Here is a 22,621-nt window from a genome sequence, read left to right on the forward strand (position 1 = left end):
ACCACCTCAGGGCCCCAGCCTTGCGCTTCTGTCTGGCGAGGACTGACTGGACTTGCCGCATCCCTGTCCTGCGAGTGAGGAGGATTCCCTGGGAAGCCGATGGGAGTGCCCCTGGCCCCAGGGGCCAGCGGAGTCCTGAGGTGCACTTAGGTTTCACAGAGGCTGGCTGAGTGTGTGATGGTTAGAGCAGGTGCCTTGGTGCCAGACAGCCTGCGTCCAGATCCTTGTCCTTCCGTTAATAGCTGTGTGGCCTTGAGTAGGTGCCCAGTCTTCAGATTGCAGGACTGTAAAATGGGGTAACAGACTCTAGATTGAGCGGGGCAGGAATGAAGACTAAACGAGGTAATACACACAGCGTGGGCAATGATTGACGCATGAGAAGAGTGGGCCAGGAGCTCTCAGGATCATCAGGGCCGCGGCAGAGCAGGCTGGGGACTGTGGCTAGACAGAACCACTGGTTCTCAGTGTCTGTTCTTCGGTTTCTTTAGTACTGATGAGACACCTGTATTTTCAGTTGGGCACATGGCTGCCTGGATTCAAGGCATTTTCACAGGGTCTCTTGAAATTTGGTGTGGCATTGCAGCTAAATTCGGGCCATTAATATGTGAACAGAAGTGGCACGGGCAACTTCTAGAAAGCGTTCCTAAGCGGGGAAATAATGCCTCCGCCTCCCTGCTGAGCCCCGGCATGTGGCCTGATGGCGTGAGTGGGTGCAGCCATCCCAGGCCAGGACGTGAGCCCAGAAGTGCAGGCCCAGCGAGGCAGCAGCGCACGACAGGCAGGGCCCAGGGTTCCTGATGCTGTTGAGGCCCACACGGGCTACCCGTCACCTGGCGGAGTTAAACGTATAAGTGACTTTGGGGTTTGATCACTTGGCAAGTCACCCAGATCCTAACTGGTGCCGGGGCCGAAGAGCCCTGCAGAGAGGAGCAACAGATGACGCAGATGGTGTGTGTCAAGTTTCACAGAGGACGTGACACCCGAGTGAAATCTGGCCTTGCAGGGTGGCAGGGACCTTGGCCTTTGGTGACAGGTGGTTTTCACCAGCGAGCTCTCGTGTTACTGAGTCCCTGCTCTTTGTTAGAGCAGATCAAACCCTGGGGGATGAGGGCGAAGGAGACCCTCTTCCTCACTGTGCTAGCTGCCATTCATTTCCTAAGGACAGGGCCTGTGGTTTAAACTCAGCCCATTGCTCTCCGCACCCCCCTGCCTCACACACACACGTGCCTTCCTAAATATAAATGCTTGAAGGACTGAGTGAGTGAAGAGTTTGTGGCGTGGGGACGAGGGTAGTGTAATCACTTGCAGCAAGATGTTGAATGTTCTGGCGTAGCCAGCAGCCTACCAATAATGATCCATGGTGTCCCACTTATATTTTCCTGCCTTTCAACCCATCCCCCAAAACTTAGTGACTTAAAACAGTGAAACGTATCATCCCTCGTGATTCTGCAGTGTGGGCTTGGCTCGTAGGGAAGGTTCTGCTTCATGTGGTGTCTACTGGGGCTGCAACCTTCAAGGTGACTTCTTCATTCCCGCGTCTGGCCCTCAGCCAAGGCCTGCTGTATCTTCTCCCATCATTTGGCTGCTCCATGGTGGCTGGATGTCTTTATCTGATGGCTAATGGCTCCAGAGCAGTTTCCAAGAGAACAAGTCCCAGTTTCCAAGTGCCTTTTAAGCCTCTGCTAGCATCACAGGCCAAGTCAAGTCACGTGGCCAAGCCCGAGTCAGTGTGGGAGGGGCCGCTCAAGATGAGAGTGCTGAGTGTGGTCCATTGCAAACTGTGGATGTAACGGTCCTCACGTGTGGTCCAGAGATAGCTGAGCTCCACTGCTGGTGAGCAGAGGCATCGAGAGCTTAAGGAGATGAGGCTGACTCCAGGGCATGTATTTTGGAAAGAGCTGAAGATGGACGCTTTACCCTGGAAGGCAGAAGAAACCGCAGGGCGTTTTGGCAAAGTAGTGACAGCATCCGAATTGAAGGGCAGGTTGAGGCTAAGAAACCTGAGAGAATTCTGGTCTAAGTGAGCTGGAGCAGGTGGAGTGAGGGAGGTGGCAGGTAATGAGGGTGACGAGGAAGATTCCCAAGGAGGCAGATTGGGACTTGGTGACGCCTGTATTAGGGGAGTAAAGGGAAGGATGCAGTCACCTTGGCACCCAGGATTGAGATCTTCCAGTCTCAGCACCCACTACTGCCTGGGAAACGTTCTTGGTTCCTGCAAACCCACACATGCTTCAGCATCTCAGTCTTGCCTGTAACGTGAACCTCTACTTGGAGAGCCTTCTTTCCTCGTCACTCGTCAGGGGAACAAGTAATTCGGTGTGCAGAGTGGGAAAGTGAGACCGAGTGGCGCAGCGAGCGTGGAGGAGTAAGTACATAGGGGTCAGATCCTGAGGAGCCTCTAAGTAGCAGGGTGGGGGGTCTTGAACTTGTCCCTGAGGGACGGGGGCCAGTAAGACTTGGGGAGATCTTTCCAGGGTCAACAAAGCCCGGAGCCAGGGAAGAGGCTGGGATGATGGTCCTGGAAGATGAAGACCTCAGCTGGGCAGTGGTCGAGGGCAGAGGGCAGAGGGATCGAGGAAGTGGACTTGATGCCACTTCCCCTTTCCAAACCACAAGAAATTACACAAAGAGCAGCTGGAAGGAAGGCCTGTCTCTCCTGTCCTTGGTTCTCATCAGAATATCCAGTCTCAGCACACGCCTGTCATCAGTCCGCCCCTGTCCAGCTGTGTCTTCCAGATGGAAGAACAGCCCCAGAGTGTGTAGGGTGTGTGATGTGGGCTCTTACAGAGCGACCACACCAGAATGCCACAAACCTCCCAGAGGAAAGCAAATGCCTCAATTTCCTCTGGTAGTTTAAGATCCTCTTCAGCGCAGCCAAAGACGGAAGCTGGCCCTACAAGTTAGGTGAGGCCTAGCGGGCCGTGGCTGGCTCAGCGCTGCGGGAACCGTGATGCGCATTGTAGAAATTCTTTCATATGAATCACTGGGGGCAGAACCTGATCTGACCTGAACTACTCTACTGACAAAAGCTGACTTGGACTGCTGTGTAGACTATTATCCCTTTTCTGTGGAATAGAAAGTACAGCAGAAATGTCCTTGTGCTTGGAATACATGGAATATATTGAATCAATGATAAAAAGCATCCACAAAGAGACGCACAGGCCCCGATGGCTTCACTGAGATCTACCAAAACACTTGCAAAATTAATAACCAGTTCTCAAACTCTTCCAAAAACAGAAGAGGAGGAAGCACTTCCCAGCTTACTTTGAGGCCAACATTGCCCTGATACCTAAAGCCAGGCGAAAACACCAAAATGAAATCTACAGAGCATTTATCTCTTAGAAACATAGATGCAAAAATGCTGACAGCCTGAATTCAGCAGCATATAAAAAGAATTGTATACCATGACCAAATATAATTTATCTCAAACATTAAAGGTTAGTTTAATGTCAAGAAAGTAAATGTAATACACCATATCAGAATAAAATGCAGAGAGAACCACATGATCATCTCAACTGATGCAGAAAAAACATTTGGCAAAATCTAACCCCTTTTGTGATTAAAAACACTCAAACTAGGACTAGAAGGGAACCTCTTTAAACTGATAAAAGGCATCTCCAAAACCCCACAGTTAACAATACTCAGGAATAAAACATTCTTGTCACTTCTGCAGACCATACTGGAAATTCTAGCCAGAATATTTAGTCAAGGAAAAGCAAAGGCTTACAGATTGGAAAGGAAGAAGTAGAATTTTGCAGGTGACATGATCTTATACATAAGAAATCCTAACAAGTCAACTAAGGAAAAAAAAACAAAACACCACTGTTTGGGCTTCCCAGGTGGTGCTAGTGGTAAAGAATCCACCTACCAATGCAGAAGATTTAAGAGATGCAGGTTTGACCTGGGTAGCCAGATTCCCCTGGAGAAGGAAATGGCAACCCACTCCAGTATTCTTGCCTGGAAAATTCCACAGGCAGAGGAGCCTGGCAGGCTACAGTCCATGGGACCACAGAGAGTCAAACACAACAGAGCACAGCACAGCGGCAACCATGTTTAGCAAGGCGGGCAGGATACAGGATCAACATGAAAATCACTTGCATTATTGTAGATGATAACAGGTGTTTGGTGAGGATGTGGAGGTACTGGAATCCTCATACTGCTGATGAGGATGTAAAATGCTGGACCCCGCTTTGGAAAACATTACCAAGCCAATTCCACTGCAAGGCATATTCCTGAGGGAACTGAAAACGTGGCCACACGAGCTCACACACAAATGTTCGTAAGGTTGTTCACAAGTCAAAGTGTGGAACCCATTCGAATGTTTATCAACTGATGAATGGGTAAATGTATCCATATAATGGATATTTCTTAGCTATAAAAATAAGGACTGACATGTGCTACAACATGTTGGAACCTGAAAACAAACAAAAAACAAAAAAAACGTTGTGCTGAGCGAAAGGAGCCAGACACAAAAGGCTGTATGTGGTGTGCTTTCATTTACAGGACATGTCCAGATTGGTAAATCTGTAGAGACAAAGTAGCTGAGGTCAGCGGGTAGGGGGTGGGCAATGGAAAGTGATTCCTTAGTGGGTATAAGGTTTGTTCTGGAGGTGATGAAATGTCCTGGAGTTAGTGGAGATGGTTCCCCCACTTGAAATATAACACCTATGCAGTTGTGCCCTATAATAGGATGAGTTTTATGGTATATGAATTATGTCTCTATGAAAAGCAGTCACCACCAAGCCCTATCTGTCTACCCTGGTTTAGGTAAGTGGGTTTGTAAGAATAAAATAGAATTGTTTTCTCCCCTCTCCACCCTCCATACCCTTGGGTCAAAAATTCCAGAAAGTTTCAAACATCAGAACTTGTACTTGCTGCATTTGTTGTTCAGTCACTCAGTTGTGTCCAACTCTCTGCAACCCCATGGACTGCAGCACACCAGGCTTCCCTCTACTTCCCTGTCTCCAAGAGTTTGCTCAAACTCATGTCCATTGAGTCATTTACATTGCAGTAGGTATTATAAGTAACCTAGAGATGATTTAAAGTATACAAGAGGATGTGTGTAGGTTGTGTGCAATTGTTAAACATAAGGGGCTCAAGCATACATGGATTTTGGTATTCATGGGGGATTCTGGGGTTAACCCGTGTATACTGAGGGATGACTGTTTCACGTGCTGTTTTTAAGAAGACTTTCTAACACATTCACTATCAATTTCTATCTTCATTGCACTATAATTAGAGGATATGTTTGGTATTTATAAAAATCCTTTGATTACAGCCAAGACTTACTTTAGGCCCAATATGTGGTTGAGTTTTATAAATCCTTTTGTGTCTTTAAGAGGTGTAGTCAGCAATGGAAGCAACATTCTGCAAAGTCCAAAAGGCCAGGTTTATTGTTTGTGGTAGGCAGACCTGCTATTCATTTCTAAATTAATTCAGCTTTTAACAAACTAATACTAAGAAAATTGCTTAACTCCCACTTTTAATTATAGAATTGCCTGCTCTTCTTGTTTTATTTTTGCTTTATATATTTTGAAGCCATGTTTATAGAGGCATACAATGAAGATTTTTTTGTATTTTGGTGAATTCAGTCTTTTATCATTATGAAACTGCTTCTTTATACCGAGCAAGACCTTTTCATGTCAAGTCTTGTTTCTCTGAAATTAATACAGATGCATCAGCTTCTTTTGATTAGTATTTTCATGCCATGCTTTTGGCATCCTTTTACTTTAAAACTTTCTGCATCCTTAGGTTTTATATATAGCAATTATAAATGGCATCTTTTTGGAAAATCTAGTCTGATGATCTTTGTTAACTGATACTTAATTCCAGTTATACTTAATATACTTAATGAATATATTTGCACCTAAATCTGCTGCCTCCCTTTATGCTTTCTATTTCTTCTATTCTTCTATGTTTCTTTTTTTTAATTTTTAATTTTTTAAAAATTTACTTTATTTTACTTTACAATACTGTATTGGTTTTGCCATACATCAACATGAATCTGCCACGGGTGTACATGAGTTCCCAACTGAACCACCTTCCCACGTCCCTCCCCATACCATCTCTCTGGGTCATCCCAGTGCACCAGCCCCAAGCTTCCTCTATCCTGCATTGAACCTAGACTGGCGATTCATTTCTTACATGATATTATACATGTTTCAATGCCATTCTCCCAAATCATCCCACCCTCTCGCTCTCCTACAGAGTCCAAAAGTCTGTTCTATACATCTGTGTCTCTTTTGCTGTCTTGCATACAGGGTTATCATTACCATCTTTCTAAATTCCACCCAAGTAAGATGGTAGGTGTTGCAAGAGAGCATCAGAGGGCAGACACACTGAAACCATACTCACAGAAAACTAGTCAATCTAATCACACTAGGACCACAGCCTTGTCTAACTCAATGAAACCAAGCCATGCCCGAGGGGCAACCCAAGACGGGCAGGTCATGGTGGAGAGGTCTGACAGAATATGGTCCGCTGGAGAAGGGAATGGCAAACCACTTCAGTATTTTTGCCTTGAGAACCCCATGAACAGTATGAAAAGGCAAAATGATAGGATACTGAAAGAGGAACTCCCTAGGTCAGTAGGTGCCCAATATACTACTGGAGATCAGTGGAGAAATAACTCCAGAAAGAATGAAGGGATGGAGCCAAAGCAAAAACAATACCCAGCTGTGGATGTGACTGGTGATAGAAGGAAGGACCAGTGCTGTAAAGAGCGATATTGCATAGGAACCTGGAATGTCAGGTCCATGAATCAAGGCAAATTGGAAGTGGTCAAACAAGAGATAGCAAGAGTGAACATCGACATCCTAGGAATCAGTGAACTAAAATGGACTGGAATGGGTGAATTTAACTCAGATGACCATTATATCTACTACTGTGGGCAGGAATCCCTCAAAAGAAATGGAGTAGCCATCATGATCAACAAAAGAGTCCGAAATGCAGTACTTGGATGCAGTCTCAAAAACGACAGAATGATCTCTGTTCATTTCCAAGGCAAACCATTCAATATCACAGTAATCCAAGTCTATGTCCCACCAGTAATGCTGAAGAAGCTGAAGTTGAATGGTGCTATGAAGACCTACAAGACCTTTTAGAACTAACACCCCAAAAAGATGTCCTTTTCATTATAGGGGACTGGAATGCAAAAGTAGGAAGTCAAGAAACACCTGGAGTAACAGGCAAATTTGGCCTTGGAATGCGGAATGAAGCAGGGCAAAGACTAATACAGTTTTGCCAAGACAATGCACTGGTTATAGCAAACACCCTCTTCCAACAACACAAGAGAAGACTCTACACATGGACATCACCAGATGGACAACACCGAAATGAGATTGATTATATTCTTAGCAGCCAAAGATGGAGAAGCTCTATACAGTCGACAAAAACAAGACCAGGAGCTGACTGTGGCTCAGATCATGAACTCCTTATTACCAAATGCAGAGTTAAATTGAAGAAAGCAGGGAAAACCGCTAGACCATTCAGGTATGGCCTAAATCAAATCCCTTATGATTATACAGTGGAAGTGAGAAATAGATTTAAGGGCCTAGATCTGATAGATAGAGTGCCTGATGAACTGTGGACTGAGGTTCGTGCCATTGTACAGGAGACAGGGATCAAGACCATCCCCATGGAAAAGAAATGCAAAAAAGCAAAATGGCTGTGTGGGCAGGCCTTACAAATAGCTGTGAAAAGAAGAGAAGCAAAAAGCAAAGGAGAAAAAGAAAGATATAAGCATCTGAATGCAGAGTTCCAAAGAATAGCAAGAAGAGATAAGAAAGCCTTCTTTAGTGATCAATGCAAAGAAATGGAGGAAAACAACAGAATGGGAAAGACAGAGATCTCTTCAAGAAAATTAGAGATACCAAGGGAACATTTCATGCAAAGATGGGCTCGGTAAAGGACAGAAATTGTATGGACCTAACAGAAGCAGAAGATATTAAGAAGAGCTGGCAAGAATACACAGAGGAACTGTACAAAAAAGATCTTCATGACCTGGATAATCACGATGGTGTGATCACTCATCTAGAGCCAGACATTCTGGGATGTGAAGTCAAGTGGGCCTTAGAAAGCATCACTATGAACAAAGCTAGTGGAGGTGATGGAATTCCAGTTGAGCTGTTTCAAATCCTGAAAGATGATGCTGTGAAAGTGCTGCACTCAATATGCCAGCAAATTTGGAAAACTCAGCAGTGGCCACAGGACTGGAAAAGGTCAGTTTTCATGGCAATGCCAAAGAATGCTCAAAGTACCGCACAATTGCACTCATCTCACATGCTAGTAAAGTAATGCTCAAAATTCTCCAAGCCAGGCTTCAGCAATACGTGAACCATGAACTTCCTGATGTTCAAGCTAGTTTTAGAAAAGGCAGAGGAACCAGAGATCAAATTGCCAACATCCGCTGGATCATGGAAAAAGCAAGAGAGTTCCAGAAAAGCATCTATTTCTTCTTTATTGACTATGCCAAAGCCTTTGATGTGTGGATCACAATAAACTGTGGAAAATTCTGAGAGAGATGGGAATACCAGACCACCTGACCTGCCTCTTGAGAAATCTGTATGCAGGTCAGGAAGCAACAGTTAGAACTGGACATGGAACAACAGACTGGTTCCAAATAGGAAAAGGAGTACGTCAAGGCTGTATATTGTCACCCTGCTTATTTAACTTCTATGAAGAGTACATCATGAGAAACGCTGGGGTGGAAGAAACACAAGCTGGAATCAAGATTGCCAGGAGAAATATCAATAACCTCAGATATGCAGATGACACTACCCTTATGGCAGAAAGTGAAGAGGAACTAAAAAGCCTCTTGATCAAAGTGAAAGAGGAGAGTGAAAAAGTTGGCTTAAAGCTCAACGTTCAGAAAACAAAGATCTTGGCATCCAGTCCCATCATTTCATGGGAAATAGATAGGGAAACAGTGGAAACAGTGTCAGACTTTATTTTTTGGGGCTCCAAAATCACTGCAGATGGTGATTGCAGCCATGAAATTAAGACGCTTACTCCTGGAAGAAGTTACACCAACCTAGATAGCATATTCAAAAGCAGAGACATTACTTTGCCGACTAAGGTCCGTCTAGTCAAGGCAATGGTTTTTCCAGTAGTCATGTATGGATGTGAGAGCTGGACTGTGAAGAAGGCTGAGCACCAAGGAATTGATGCCTTTGAACTGTGGTGTTGGAGAAGACTCTTGAGAGTCCCTTGGACTGCAAGGAGATCCAGCCAGTCCATTCTGAAGGAGATCAGCCCTGGGATTTCTTTGGAAGGAATGATGCTAAAGCTGAAACTCCAGTACTTTGGCCACCTGATGTTAAGAGCTGACTCATTGGAAAAGACTCTGATGCTAGGAGGGATTGGGGGCAGGAGGAGGAGGGGACGACCGAGGATGAAATGGCTGGATGGCATCACTGACTCGATGGACGTGAGTCTGAGTGAACTCCGGGAGTTGATGATGGACAGGGAGGCCTGGCGTGCTGCAAATTCATGGGGTTGCAAAGAGTCAGACACGACTGAGTGAACTGAACTGAACTGATGCTGTATTGGTGTTTTTCTTTCTGGTTTCACTCTGTATAATCGGCTCCAGTTTCATCCACCTCATTAGAACTGATTCAAATGTATTCTTTTTAATGGCTGAGTAATATTCCATTGTGTATATGTAGCACAGTTTTCTTATCAATTCATCTGATCCTCTATGACCCACCTCTCAGAATACTGGAAATAAAAGCAAAAATAAACAAATGGGATCTAATTAAAATTAAAAGCTTCTGCACAACAAAGGAAACTATAAGCAAGGTGAAAAGACAGCCTTCGGAATGTGAGAAAATAATAGCAAATGAAGCAACTGACAAACAACTAATCTCAAAAATATACAAGCAACTCATGCAGCTCAATTCCAGAAAAATAAACGACCCAATCAAAAAATGGGCCAAAGAACTAAATAGTCATTTCTCCAAAGAAGACATACAGATGGCTAACAAACACATGAAAAGATCCTCAACATCACTCATTATCAGAGAAATGCAAATCAAGACCGCAATGAGGTACCATTTCACACCAGTCAGAATGGCTGCTATCCAAAGTCTACAAGCAATAAATGCTGGAGAGGGTGTGGAGAAAAGGGAATCCTCATACACTGTTGGTGGGAATGCAAACTAGTACAGCCACTATGAAGAACAGTGTGGAGATTCCTTTAAAAACTGCAAATAGAACTGCCTTATGACCCAGCAATCCCACTGCTGGGCATACACACCGAGGAAACCAGAATTGAAAGAGACATGTGTACCCCAATGTTCATCGCAGCATTGCTTATAATAGCCAGGACATGGAAGCAACCTAGATGTACATCAGCAGATGAATGGATATGTTTCTTTTTCTAATCACCTCTTTGCTGATTGACTTAGGATTTATTTTACCAGTTCATTTCTCCCCTCTCCTGGTTTGGAATCCACCAACTCTGCTTGCTTTTTAGAGGTTCCCCTAGGGCAGTATTTCCCCACCTAAGTACTCACTGAATTTTTCAGCTGGATAGTTTCTTGTGGAGGCTGTGCTTTAGGAAGTTTGTCAGCATCCCTAGCGTCCACTCACTAGTCAGCAGTCACAGCACCACCCCTCTTCTGTGAACAGAAATGTCTCCAGTATGGCATACACGGTGGAAGGCAAAATCCCTCCTGGCTGAGAACCTCTGCCCTAGAAATTGCCACACACATAGCCAACAAATTAAAGTCTAATATCAAGACCTTCATCCTCATGGTTAATGTGAGAACCTTAGAATCTTGATACTCAGAATCCAGAATGGACCAACAGCCTCAGCTGCCCCCAGAAGCTTGTTAGAAGTGCAGAATGTCTGACCACAACCCAGACCTGTTTGATTTTATATTTAGAATACTTTTGTCTTGTATGCTGGAAATCTTAGTTTTTAATGAAATATATAAGATACAAAAGTATCATAAGTAGATTATATGTTAGTTATACATTCCATATATCAGGAAGGCATATACAACACCTATAATAATTCCAGAATGACTAACAAATTTACAGATAGTCTGCTGAATATAGCTCAACATACTCTTTATGGCTCATTTTTTGGAAAAAATTTCCCACTTAATGTGACCTGAGGTTGGTCACATGGTCCTTCTCATCCACCCACTCACACTTGAGAAGTGCTTCAGCCGTGGGGTGCGTGGCAAAGGTCACTGGCCATGGGGGCCCATCCTCCCTTTTCTCCAGTCCTATCTTCTCCACCTGGAGGGTGACTTGGCTTCTGTGAACTTCACATTGGGAGAATAAAATGATGAATGTGTGGTGATAAATGTATTGCTGTGAGCAGCACCCCAGCCCACAGGCTCTGCTTGCTGTGTAAGCCTGAGCCTTTCCTTAAAAGGTGCAGTTTGCCGCTCCAGGTCCTTGATCCCATCACAGTGAAGATACCAGGGTGGCTCTAATTCCTCGTCCCCTGCAGGCCCAAACCAGCAATGGTGCATCACTCATCTCTTCCATGACACTGTTCATGAGAACCGCCACACTTACATTATCTCCCTATTTATGACTCCACTTTGGCTGGAAAATTTTTTTTTTTAACCACCAGCTTCTCCATTCAGCCCTCCAACTACTTCAACCTAGATGACCTGAAAGTGGATGAGTTTGGGGAGCCATTTGGTACCTTTGGCTGCTTTAACTTAAATGGTTGGGGTAGAGGTTCTAGCAGAGCCCTAGAATCACTGTGCTCTCAGGAGGTCTGCCTGTGGTGCATGAGATGTGGGTGTCTTGGGTGGCTCAGTGGGTAAAGAAAGCACCTGCAAGGCAGGAGACACGGGAGATGTGGTTTTGATCCCTGGGTCAAGATGATCCCCTGGAGAAGGGCATGGCAAGCCACTCCAGTATTCTTGCCTAGAGGACCCCATGGACAGAGGAGCCTGACGGGCTATAGTCCATGGCATCTCAGTCAGACATGACTGAAGCGACGGAGCCCACAAGCGCTGGAGAATTACCATGGCTGCCCAAGCAGATTAGGGCCACACGAGGGCACCTTGTTCCTGATGTGCAAACTGTCCGGGTGAAGGACAAGATCTCGCATACTGTCATCAAGTATGGATGGAAGGCACCAGGTTCATCTTCCCAAATGAGTGGTGACAGGCCTGAAGACATCTCTCACATCTCTGTGCTCAAAGACAAGTTCCACACACACTTAGGCAGGGATGCATCAGTGTGGTCTGGAGTTTACCACGGAGCCACAAGGACGTGGCACCTGGATCCTTTAGTGTGTGTGAGTAGATGGTGAAGATGAAGATGATGGGGATGTTTTCGTTCATTGCCACCAGGCTGGCTGTTCTTTGCCCCACTTTATTTATTTCTGAGGCATTCTACCTCAGCCTCTTTCTCATTGTCTGCCTCATTTTCCCCTAAGGCAGCATGTGCTTCCCTCATGAACACTCCCACCACTACTGGAGGATTTCTTTACCTCACAATGAAATCGTCATGACAGGCATGTAGTCTGCATAGGGAGGGTCTCCTCTTTCCCATGGTGCCACCAAGGGGGAGATGTCAGGGTCAAGATCATACTGTTTCCAGATGGGGTAACATCAGAAGACAGATCCCAACATATATTTAGGCTTTACTTGCTCTTCCCAGGATCCACATTAAAAAAAAATACATATATATATATATATATATATATACACACACACACACACATTCACACACATATATATCTCCAGATCATACCTCCATCTAGTACCCTTCCAGAATTACTTCTCCTTGACACTGATGACATTTTCTAAACTGCAGCAACAACAATGCCTCTGACTCTGGGAAAACACCCCTGAACCTGAACCTCTTTGGAGTTGCGCTGCCTTGTAGAGAGAGGGCATGGGGAGAACTTGCCCACGTCAGGGCTCAGGTTCGATGTCCCTAGCTTGGAAGCCACTTCTATCTAGTGGCTGGAAAGAGACCTGGAAGCTGCTCGGACATAGGAAAAGATCTCTTGTCCAAGCCTGCAAATAGCACATCTTCTTTCCCCTCCAGTTTTTAAAGGCCTGCCCTGTGCTCATTCTGGCCGGGGTCCAGCAGTCAAATAGCCGGGGCTACTGTAGACTTGTTCGTGCATCGTTACCCTTCTCACAGAATTGTTTGCCCAAACTCTAGGTTGAGACAGGAAGGAAGGGCAGTAACCTCTCAACACTTTTCATCTGGGACAAGGAGCTGGACAAGGCCCACGGTGGGGTTCTTAATAGCTCTCCTGCTTCCCCACACTTGGAGCTGGAAGGTCTATTTTCCCTAATACTCTAGGTTATATGCACACAGGGTAAGGGAACAGCAGAATGGGAACAGCTCTTCATTTCCATTAAGGCTAAGCTCTAGGGTGGGGATCAGATTCCAGTCCTCAGCCTCCACTGTGGCAGGGGGCAGCTACTTGCCGTGAAGAATATCAGGGCCACAGGTTTCCCTCCACCCTTCTGAAGTCAGAGTCTAGGCAACTCAAACTTCTAGTTCTAATTTTACAACACATGGAGCTACTTTTCTTTTACTCTTCTGGAGGCTGGGGCGGGGAAAGGGGGAACTAAGCTCTATAAAGCCTGTAATCCCACTCACCCACAAATATGTAATGTTTAAAATCTTGAGAGAGAAGAGGGAAGGACTTCTGGAGCCAGGTCCTGGGGGTGGGTCTTTACTGTTGTTCAGTTTCTCAGTCGTTCTGACTCTTTGTGACCCCATGGACTTCAGCACGCCAGGCTTCCCTGTCCTTCACTATCTCCAGGAGTTTGCTCAAATTCATGTCTTTACTAGATTTTTTTTTTTTTGACAAGACCCTGCATATATTTTTTGAGATTTGAAAAATCGTAGTAAAAAATACTCATAAAATTTACCATTTTAACCATTTAAAATTGTACAGATCAGTGGTATTAAATATATCCATAATGTTATGCAAACATCACCATATCCAGCTCCATAATTCATTTCATCTTGTAAAACTGAAACTCTATGCCCATTAAACAACAATTCATTAACTTCTCATTTTCCCCTTCCCCAGTCCCCGGAAACTACTCCTCTACTTTCTGTCTCTTATGATTTTGACTACCATTAAGTGTATCACATCCGTGGAATCATACAGTATTTGTCCTTTTGTGATTGGTCTATTTCTCCTAGCCTAATGCCCTTGTTAACCGAAAACAACAAAACAGCATTTTACCAGACAAGTGGGTTTATGCAGGAGCAACACAGAATTGCAATTTGGGACAAGCAAACTCTGGCGAAACATACTGAAGTCCAGTAAAGCAAGTAAGAGGAAACTTTTATAAAGGAGAAGAGGCAGTTGGGAGGGGCTGTTATAAACAAAAAGTCCATTGGAGGAAACTGGGAGTTCAAAGTGCAGTGGCTTTTCATTGAGTTGTGACAGTCTCTCATGATGTGGCAAAACCAATACAATATTGTAAAGTAATTAACCTGCAATTAAATAAATTTATATTTAAAAAAAACAAAAAACACAAAATGCAAGGTAACATCTCTTCTTGCTGGGATCTGTATTGCGATCCAGCGGTACATGTGTGAGTGCTCCCCCTGCTGGTCACCCGACAACATTTTGGTGAGATTTTCCTTTTCTGTTCATATTTCTCAAGTTTCATTCTGGTTGCATTATATTGCAGAATTTCCTTTCTTTTACATTTTATGTCTATACCGTTTTTTACTTATCTGTTCATCTATTGATGAACTGTTGGGTTGTTTCCATGTTTTAGCTATCAAACATCTATTTGGGACCCTGCTTCTGATTCTTTTGTATAGATACCCAGAAGTAGAATTGCTCAATCATATAGTAATTCTATTTTTAATTTTCTGAGGAGCTGCCATCCTGTTTTCCAATGGCTGTGCCATCTTACATGTCTGCCCAACAGTGCATAGAATTCCTTCCAATTTCTCCACATTCTTGTCTTCACTTGTTGTTTTCTATTGCTTTGATAGGAGCTGTCTTAATGGCTGCAAGATGGCATTTCATTGTAGTTTTGATCTGCATTCCCTGATGGATAGTGATGTTGATCATCTTTTCTTGTGCTTATTTGTCATTTGTATATCTTCTATGGCGAAACGTCCTTTCCCAAGTTCTGAATTGGGTTATTTCTGGTTTTTTTTGTTTGTTTGTTTGTTTTTTGTTTAAGAGTTTTCTCCATATTTTGGATATTAATGTCTTATCAGGTATATGATTTGCAAATATTTTCTCTTATTCAGTGAATTCTCTTTTTACTCTGATGATTCTGTCTTTGATATACAAAAGCTTCTTAAATTTCAGGAGGTTCAGTTTGTGTTACCTGTGCGTTTAGTGTCAAATCCAAAGAAATCATTGCCAAGTCTAATGTAAACTTTTGCCCTGTGTTTTCTCCTAAGAATTTTATTGTTTTAGGTCTTACATTTAGGTCTTTGATCCATTTTGAGTTAATTTTTGTATGTAGTGTTAAGTAAGGGTCCAACTTTCTTCTTTTGCATGTGGATATCCAATTTTCCCAGGCTCATTTGTTGAAAGATCTGTCATTTTCCCACATTACCCAGAACTTGGCTAAGAAGATTTCCATTTGTTCCAGGAAGCATTCTCGTATCCCCTAACCAAGATTGTGTAAGATCTTTATAATTTTCTCTTTGAGAAAGTGATGTCTCTCTCAGCATTACATCCTTATCATCATGACTATTAAAGAATGTGAAGAAATGTCTTAGATTTTACCCTACATGCAAGATAACAAATTATCCTGTCAACTTCATGGATGCTGTCAGAAGGCATGAGACTCCTGGGTCTGAGAAGAAAGATTTTGTTATTCGTGACACAAGAACAGCAAGAGCTTTGTGTTTTCATTTGTTCTTCTTGTCTGTATCAGGCTTCTCAGAGGTGATAAAAAGAGGCCCAAAAAACACATAATAGGTTTACATCATAAGTGAAGATGTGAAGGTTAAGAAATCCAAATATTTTAATGTTGGTTACGAACAAATCTGCCCAAATTTTGCCTCAGATGAAAGCATTGTTTTTATTATGCTGATCAAGTAATTAACCTGTCCTTTTCCCTGGAGAATATACTGTAGACATTCTCTGAAGCTGGTTGTTATATGAAAAGTTCTTGAAAAGATAATTTAGGACAGAAGCTGGCACAAGCCGTGAAGAAACTTAGAGCAAAACTTGTCTCTCAGCACAGTGCAACTTTCCCTTTAAAACATGAGCCTAATCAACCTTCTAAACAAACAGGCCCACTGCAGCTTTCTGGTCCCAAGACTAAACTTGACTGACTGTGGCACACTGGGGTTGTAAGTACTGGAAGAGACAAGAAGAGATGGGATCATCAGGAAATCTGACAGAAAACCAGTTCCAAGGGTGAGGCGATGTCAAACTGGATGAGGCAATGATAGATGACAGCAAATAAAAAGCAAGGCAAGCACAGCATTTTCAGAAGAAGTGGAAGTGTGTTATCTTGAAGCGTAAAGAGACAAGTTGTTACTAACATATATAACAAATTATTCTGAATAGATTGCTGATGTAAATTTTAAAGATATAAAATGATGTTTTTAGAAGAAAATAGAGAACATTTCTGAGCTCTAATAGAAAAAGACTGTTCTTAAACAGAGCAAAAATATCGACTATAAAGGAGGACATGACAAATGAGCTTGTATTGAAGTTAAGTGCTTCTACTCATCAAAAGAGAAGATAGAAAACAAGATAGAGAATTCATTTCATCTTGCAAAACTGAGACAGCAACTCCCCATCTCTCCTTCCTCAGCACCCTAACAACTGCCTTCCTGCTTTTATTGCTGAGATTTCTACTACGATAAATATCTCATAAAAGTGGAATCATACAGTGCTTGTCTTTTTGTGACTGGTTTATTTCACTTTATATAGTATCCTCAAAGTTTATCCATGTTGTGGTATATATCATTATTTCCTCCTTTTCAGCCTAAATAATATTCCATTGTATGTATATACCAGTTTATTTTTGTATATGATATAAGAAACTATTCCAGTTTGAGTGTTTTGCATGTAGCTGTTCAGTTTCCCAACACCATCTATTGAAGAGGCTGTCTTTGTCCTGTTGTACCTACTTGCCTCCTTTGTCATAGAGAAATTGACCATTAAGTGTAGATTCATTTCTGTTCTATTTATTCTGTTCCATTGATCTATGTGGCCATTGATCTGGTGTCAGCACCACACTGTTTTGATGCCTGTAGCTTTATAGTGTAGTTTGAAATTGGGAGCAAGATAGCTCCAGCTTTGCTTTTCCCTCTCAAGACTGTTTTGGCTATTCAGGGTCTTCTTCTGTGTTTCCATACAGACTTTATGTCTTCACTCCAGGCTTTCCCCATCATGGTTTTATTTGGGTATGAATACATACCCATTCACTGGTATACCCTGAAACATGTTATCTTTCTTACCCACTGACCCATGAGGAGGTAATGCTCACATGGACTATAGAGTCCATGGAATTCTCCAGGCCAGAATACTGGAGTGAGTAGCCGTTCCCTTCTCCAGGGGATCTTCCCAACCCAGGGATCGAACCCAGGTCTCCCACATTGCAGGCAGATTCTTTACCAGCTGAGCCACCAGGGAAGCCCAATTTTAAGGCAGCTTATAGCAAATATTGTCTGTGGTGAAAGGATTACAAGCAGAGGAAAGGATGCCTTTTTCCTGCATCCAGAAGTCTGGAGATACACCTGTTCTTCTGTATATGAAGTCATCGTCCAGAGATACACAGGGACCAGGTGAGTTGATTTTATGAAGGTGAACGTGACCGTGTGAGTTCGTGTGAATGTGTGTCATGTGTTTAGGAATAAGATGTGAGTTTGTGTGTGGTGAGCATGTGCACAAGCGTTTGTGAGCTTTAAACTGTAATTGTGCAAGTACTATATACATAAGTATGTGAGCATTAATGCACATGGGTGTTTGCGTCTGCCTGTGTTTAAATGAGTTTGTGTGCAGACTTGGTTGACCACCAAGTATGGCTCCAAATCCCTAACTTGAAAATCAGCAGTGATTGCATCATGATGCTGCATCAAATGTAGATGTATTTTATGAAAACAACAGATTTCTTGCAAGTCCTAATTTATATTTCTTAATTATCAGAGTACCAAGTGCTGATTCTGGAAAAATAGCACAATTAATTAATTAATGTAGAGCACTGTGGTAACTATTTTATCTCTTTGAATGAAGTAATTGAGCATTGGTTCATCTGATATTTACAAGAATGGTAGAATCTGTCTGTTGAGCCATCAGACCTAAGTGCTCATTTGTGAGACACTCATTTTGAACCTTCTCATTTTTTCCCATGTATATTGTTCTGTTGTGTGTCAGTTGCTCAATCATGTCTGACTCTTTGCAACCCCATGGACTGTAGCCCACCAGGCTCCTCTGTCCATGGAATTCTCAAGGCAAGAATACTGGAGTGTGTTGCCATTTCCATCTCCAGGGGATCTTCCCAACCCAGGGATTGAACTTGCATTGCAGGCAGATGCTTTACAATATGGGAAGCCCCATATTGTTCTGTGTTTGATTCAAATTGCTAATGCAGGTGAATAATCATAAAGTAAATTTTCCTACAACATCTCCATATTGATTGGCATTGATTTATGCAAAGCATCCAATTAACTGGCTCTGATTTGTGCTGACATTTTCTATAATGAGTGATGCGTCCTGTTCTTCCTTTTACTTGTATCTCTTTGAATGTTTTTCCCAGGGATTTTGTCCCATTCCATTTCTCTAACAACACTTTAATTGATCATTCAGTTTAACTGTCTGAAGATTAGGAGAGCTCTGGTTTCAGGGTAGAGAAACATCTCAGGGAAGTAAAGAATGCAGAGGGACACACAGTTTATGCCAGTCCCTTAAGTGTGTGACTTCAGAAAGTCCAGCTTTCCTCAATGTGAGACCCTGTCTGCCCCCAGGGATCATGGAAATTAAGAAGGCTCTTAGAAACACTCCTTTAGTCTCCTAAGGGTGTTAACTAGAAACTTGTAATTGTTTACAGTAATTAACAACTGAGAGAAAAGTTTCCAGAAATGTTCTCAGATCCCAGGCCTGCACTCCCATTGCTGCTGCAGGTGAAATGATAATTGCAGCTCTGATGGGAGGGGAGGAGAGGACACAGCATCTCAAACCCATATTTCAGGATCCAGTTGCCTCCTTCCCACACAGACACTGGGTATAATGACCACCAGGAAGCCCACTCTCCTGATAGCAGGAAGGTGTCAGGTAAGTATTTTCCATCTCATTCTAAGCAGAAGAGTCTGTAAGAGAAAGTCAGATCAAGAGTCTGGAGAAGAGATCATATCAGACAAAGGCAATCTTCTGTGTAGTAACTGGATTCAGTGCCGACAGTGGGCAGGATGGTGTAAGTCTGAGGCATGAGCTGAGCTAATATTGAGAGATGGATTTCTAGAACCCACAGCAATCGCTAAAGACCCTTCATGCAATCAAATGTAATCCTCTGATTGTTTCTGTTGTGACTCAATCCAAGTTACATCAAAACCTGATTTTTAAGGTTCTTAAAAATATTTGTGATGAAAAGGATCCTAGTCCACATTGGGGAAATGTTATTTGCAAATAAGTATTGGTCTATCATTTGGTAATATTTAAGCTATTTGTTAACTATACTGAAAACAGCTTTGCTTCTCACTGAGTTAAAGCTCTTGGATTTAACTCATTCATGTCCATCAAAGCCTTTTCTAGACAAAGAATGAAACTGCACACATGGCATAATTCCAATAAAGATATTTTTCTCAACTTAAAAAATTGTATTTTAAGTGGTAAAATACATTTGTAAAATCAATCTGCTGTTGAGTCTGCCTTATAGGAATTATAGACTCCATGTTCAGGATGACTAGAAGTTTACCACCAATCCATACAGGTTTGCAATAAAATGTATGATGGATCTGAAGAAATCATCTAATCCCATGCAGAAAGTGTATCTAAATGAAAACGACTTGAATAGAAAGGGTTGCTCCAGTCCTGGATGTCTGATGCAATTAGTGTAGACAGTAACTTTGCCTGAACTGAAAACCTCTGTAGTGTGTTAATTCTGGTGAGGTTACTGTCATTCTTAGATTTAAAGAACAGTTGACATGGTAATTGTAAGTTAGAGGCAGCAGCTGGCAGTCTCCTAGCATGTTGATTCATTTTTTTTTTTAAATAGGCTGCTATCAATCCAAAAATCCAGTCTCTGAATTTATAAAATACACAAGAATACATGCCTTGCAGATGCTATTTTACACATATGTCTGGTATGTCAGTGGCATACGCAAATATTATTTCTTTGTTGCTATTTATGCTTAGCTCTGGAATTAACAAATAGATAAGTATATGAATTGAAAATAGCAATAATTCAGTTTTTGCACTCTTTTATCATATATTAGTGTTTTATGGCTCAAAGTTTACAATGTTACTTGTGCTTATTCAATAATTCCTGTGATAGGTACATTATACGTGCTTTTCAGACATAAAAGCATCCTAATACCATCCCAATACTGAGCCATTCTCATCTTCATGACATTACATTATCTTGGGCAGGTTCCTGCCATATGCCATATTCTACTGCCAGCAGTCCATATATATGTATTAAGATATCTAAAACCTAATGCATAATACATAATGCCCTAAAGAATAAAGCTTTACAAAAAAGGAATCTTCTCATAATAAAAATATAAAAGACCATTGGTCTAAAATCAAGTTAAGAAGTTGTGGAATCAAAACTAAATATGGGTATGGATTATTATTTGAATACAACTAACTGGTTTTAGGCAGAGCTGGTAGTTCAGTGCACTCCCTTGACCAGCCTAATGAGTCTCTAAAGTCTTCACTCTGCCCTGTGCAGCAGATCTCAACAAATGCCTAACCTTCTGTGTTACCTTTCCCTGAAAATATTGAAGTCACAGAAATCCCGGGCTTGTGGATTTGTGAAGAATGAAGTGATAGCATGGAGGGCCTTCAGCAAGTAATTTTGCATTTTAAGTGCTCTTTCAGTGTTATACATTGAATCCTTTTAAGGCTTCTAGTAGCAGAAAAGCATAAAGCAAAATTTTCCAAGTGGGACCTGAGGATAAGTGGAGAATATTGGATTTCAGTGAGCATGATGCATGCAGCCCACGCCTGATGTTCCCGTAGAGACACTAACTCATGAGACAAGTACCAGTGACTGTGAACTGAGAGGATGGCTGGCAGCTTTTTCATAATAGGCATGATCATCTTAACACAGACCGTGGTTGGAATCCTGGGGAATTTCTCACTCCTTTGCAGTTATATCGTCCTTCACGTCACGGGTTACAGGTTAAGGTCCACAGATTTGATCCTTAAGCACCTGATTGTGGCCAACTCCTTGGTCCTCCTCTGTAAAGGGGTCCCCCAGACAATGGCAGTGTTTGGGTGGAAGCATATCCGCAGTGATTTTGGCTGCAAACTTCTCTTCTTTCTGCACAGAGTGGGGAGGGGAGTGTCCATCTGTAGCATCTGCCTCTTGAGTGTCTTTCAGGTGATCACAATCAGTCCCTGGAACTCCAGGTGGGCAGTGCTGAAAGTAACAGCCCCCAAGTACACTGTTCCCTCTCTGTTCCTGTGTTGGATCCTGCAAATGCTGGTAAATGTTATTTTTCCTATCTATATAACTGGCAAATGGAGTCACAATAACATCACAGAGGAAAGAGATTTTGGCTGCTGTTCTACTATTCTTACTGACCAGAAGAATAAAAAAACCAAAGACGCCTTGTATGCAGCATTGCTGTCATTCCCTGATGTTTTATGTTTGGGGCTCACGCTCTGGGCCGGAGGCTCCATGGTTCTCATCCTGTACAGACATAAGCAGCAGGTCCAGCACATTCGTAGGACCGACGCCTTCTCCAGGTCCTCCCCTGAGTCCAGAGCTACTAAAACCATCCTTCTCCTGGGGGGCACCTTTGTCTACTTTTATACTCTTTCCTCCATCTTTCAAGTTCTTCTGGCTCTTTTTGTTCAGCCCAGCTGGTTCTTTGTGAACATGACTGTAATCATAGCAGCGTGCTTCCCAACTGTCAGCCCCTTTCTGCTCATGAGCCGTGACTCCAGTGTACACAGGCTCTACTTTGCCTGGATGAGAAATGCAAAGTCCTCTACTATTATGAGAAAAGCGTGAATTTCGTTTATTTCTATAATGAGCCATTGCCAGCTCATTTATTCACCCTCAGAATCCTAATTTAAATTTTGAATTTCAAGATAATGTACTGGACATGCCAAGCATCTTCTTCAATATAAAGACCAATTGAAATATATTGTCAGGAAATATGAATACCTCATAAAAAAATCATATCATTGAAGTTTCCTTGTAGAAAAGGAGTTCACAAATTTATGCAATTAACAACGTCTTGAAATGACATGCATATCATAAAGTGTTCAAATGTGTTACTTTCAGTCTAACAGAATGAATTTCCCACAAATGAAATAGGTATGGAATTATAGAAAAAAGTATACATGAAAATGGATCAGTGTGTACAGTAGTCAGAAATGAAATGGATGAAATTAATGTCCTCACAGAGTAAAGAATACCCGGGTTACTTCTCAAAGGTAAAATCAGGTAAGAATTTGGGAGCCAGTTACAAGTTTATAGTTAACATTGTTAAGAGAGATGGCAGTATT

At 42.5% G+C, this 22,621-nt stretch overlaps 1 protein-coding gene across 1 annotated transcript; it reads left to right on the forward strand.

Annotated features, from left to right (window-relative positions):
• Window positions 1-21,131: 21,131 nt before the first annotated feature.
• On the forward strand, window positions 21,132-22,121 carry LOC138419191 (vomeronasal type-1 receptor 4-like). The gene has a single exon (XM_069551612.1). The coding sequence runs from the start codon at window positions 21,168-21,170 to the stop codon at window positions 22,119-22,121; it is 954 nt and encodes a 317-aa protein (XP_069407713.1). The 5' UTR covers window positions 21,132-21,167.
• Window positions 22,122-22,621: the final 500 nt, after the last annotated feature.

The sequence above is a fragment of the Ovis canadensis genome, chromosome 14, assembly GCF_042477335.2.
Source record: "Ovis canadensis isolate MfBH-ARS-UI-01 breed Bighorn chromosome 14, ARS-UI_OviCan_v2, whole genome shotgun sequence".
Taxonomy (NCBI): domain Eukaryota; kingdom Metazoa; phylum Chordata; class Mammalia; order Artiodactyla; family Bovidae; genus Ovis; species Ovis canadensis.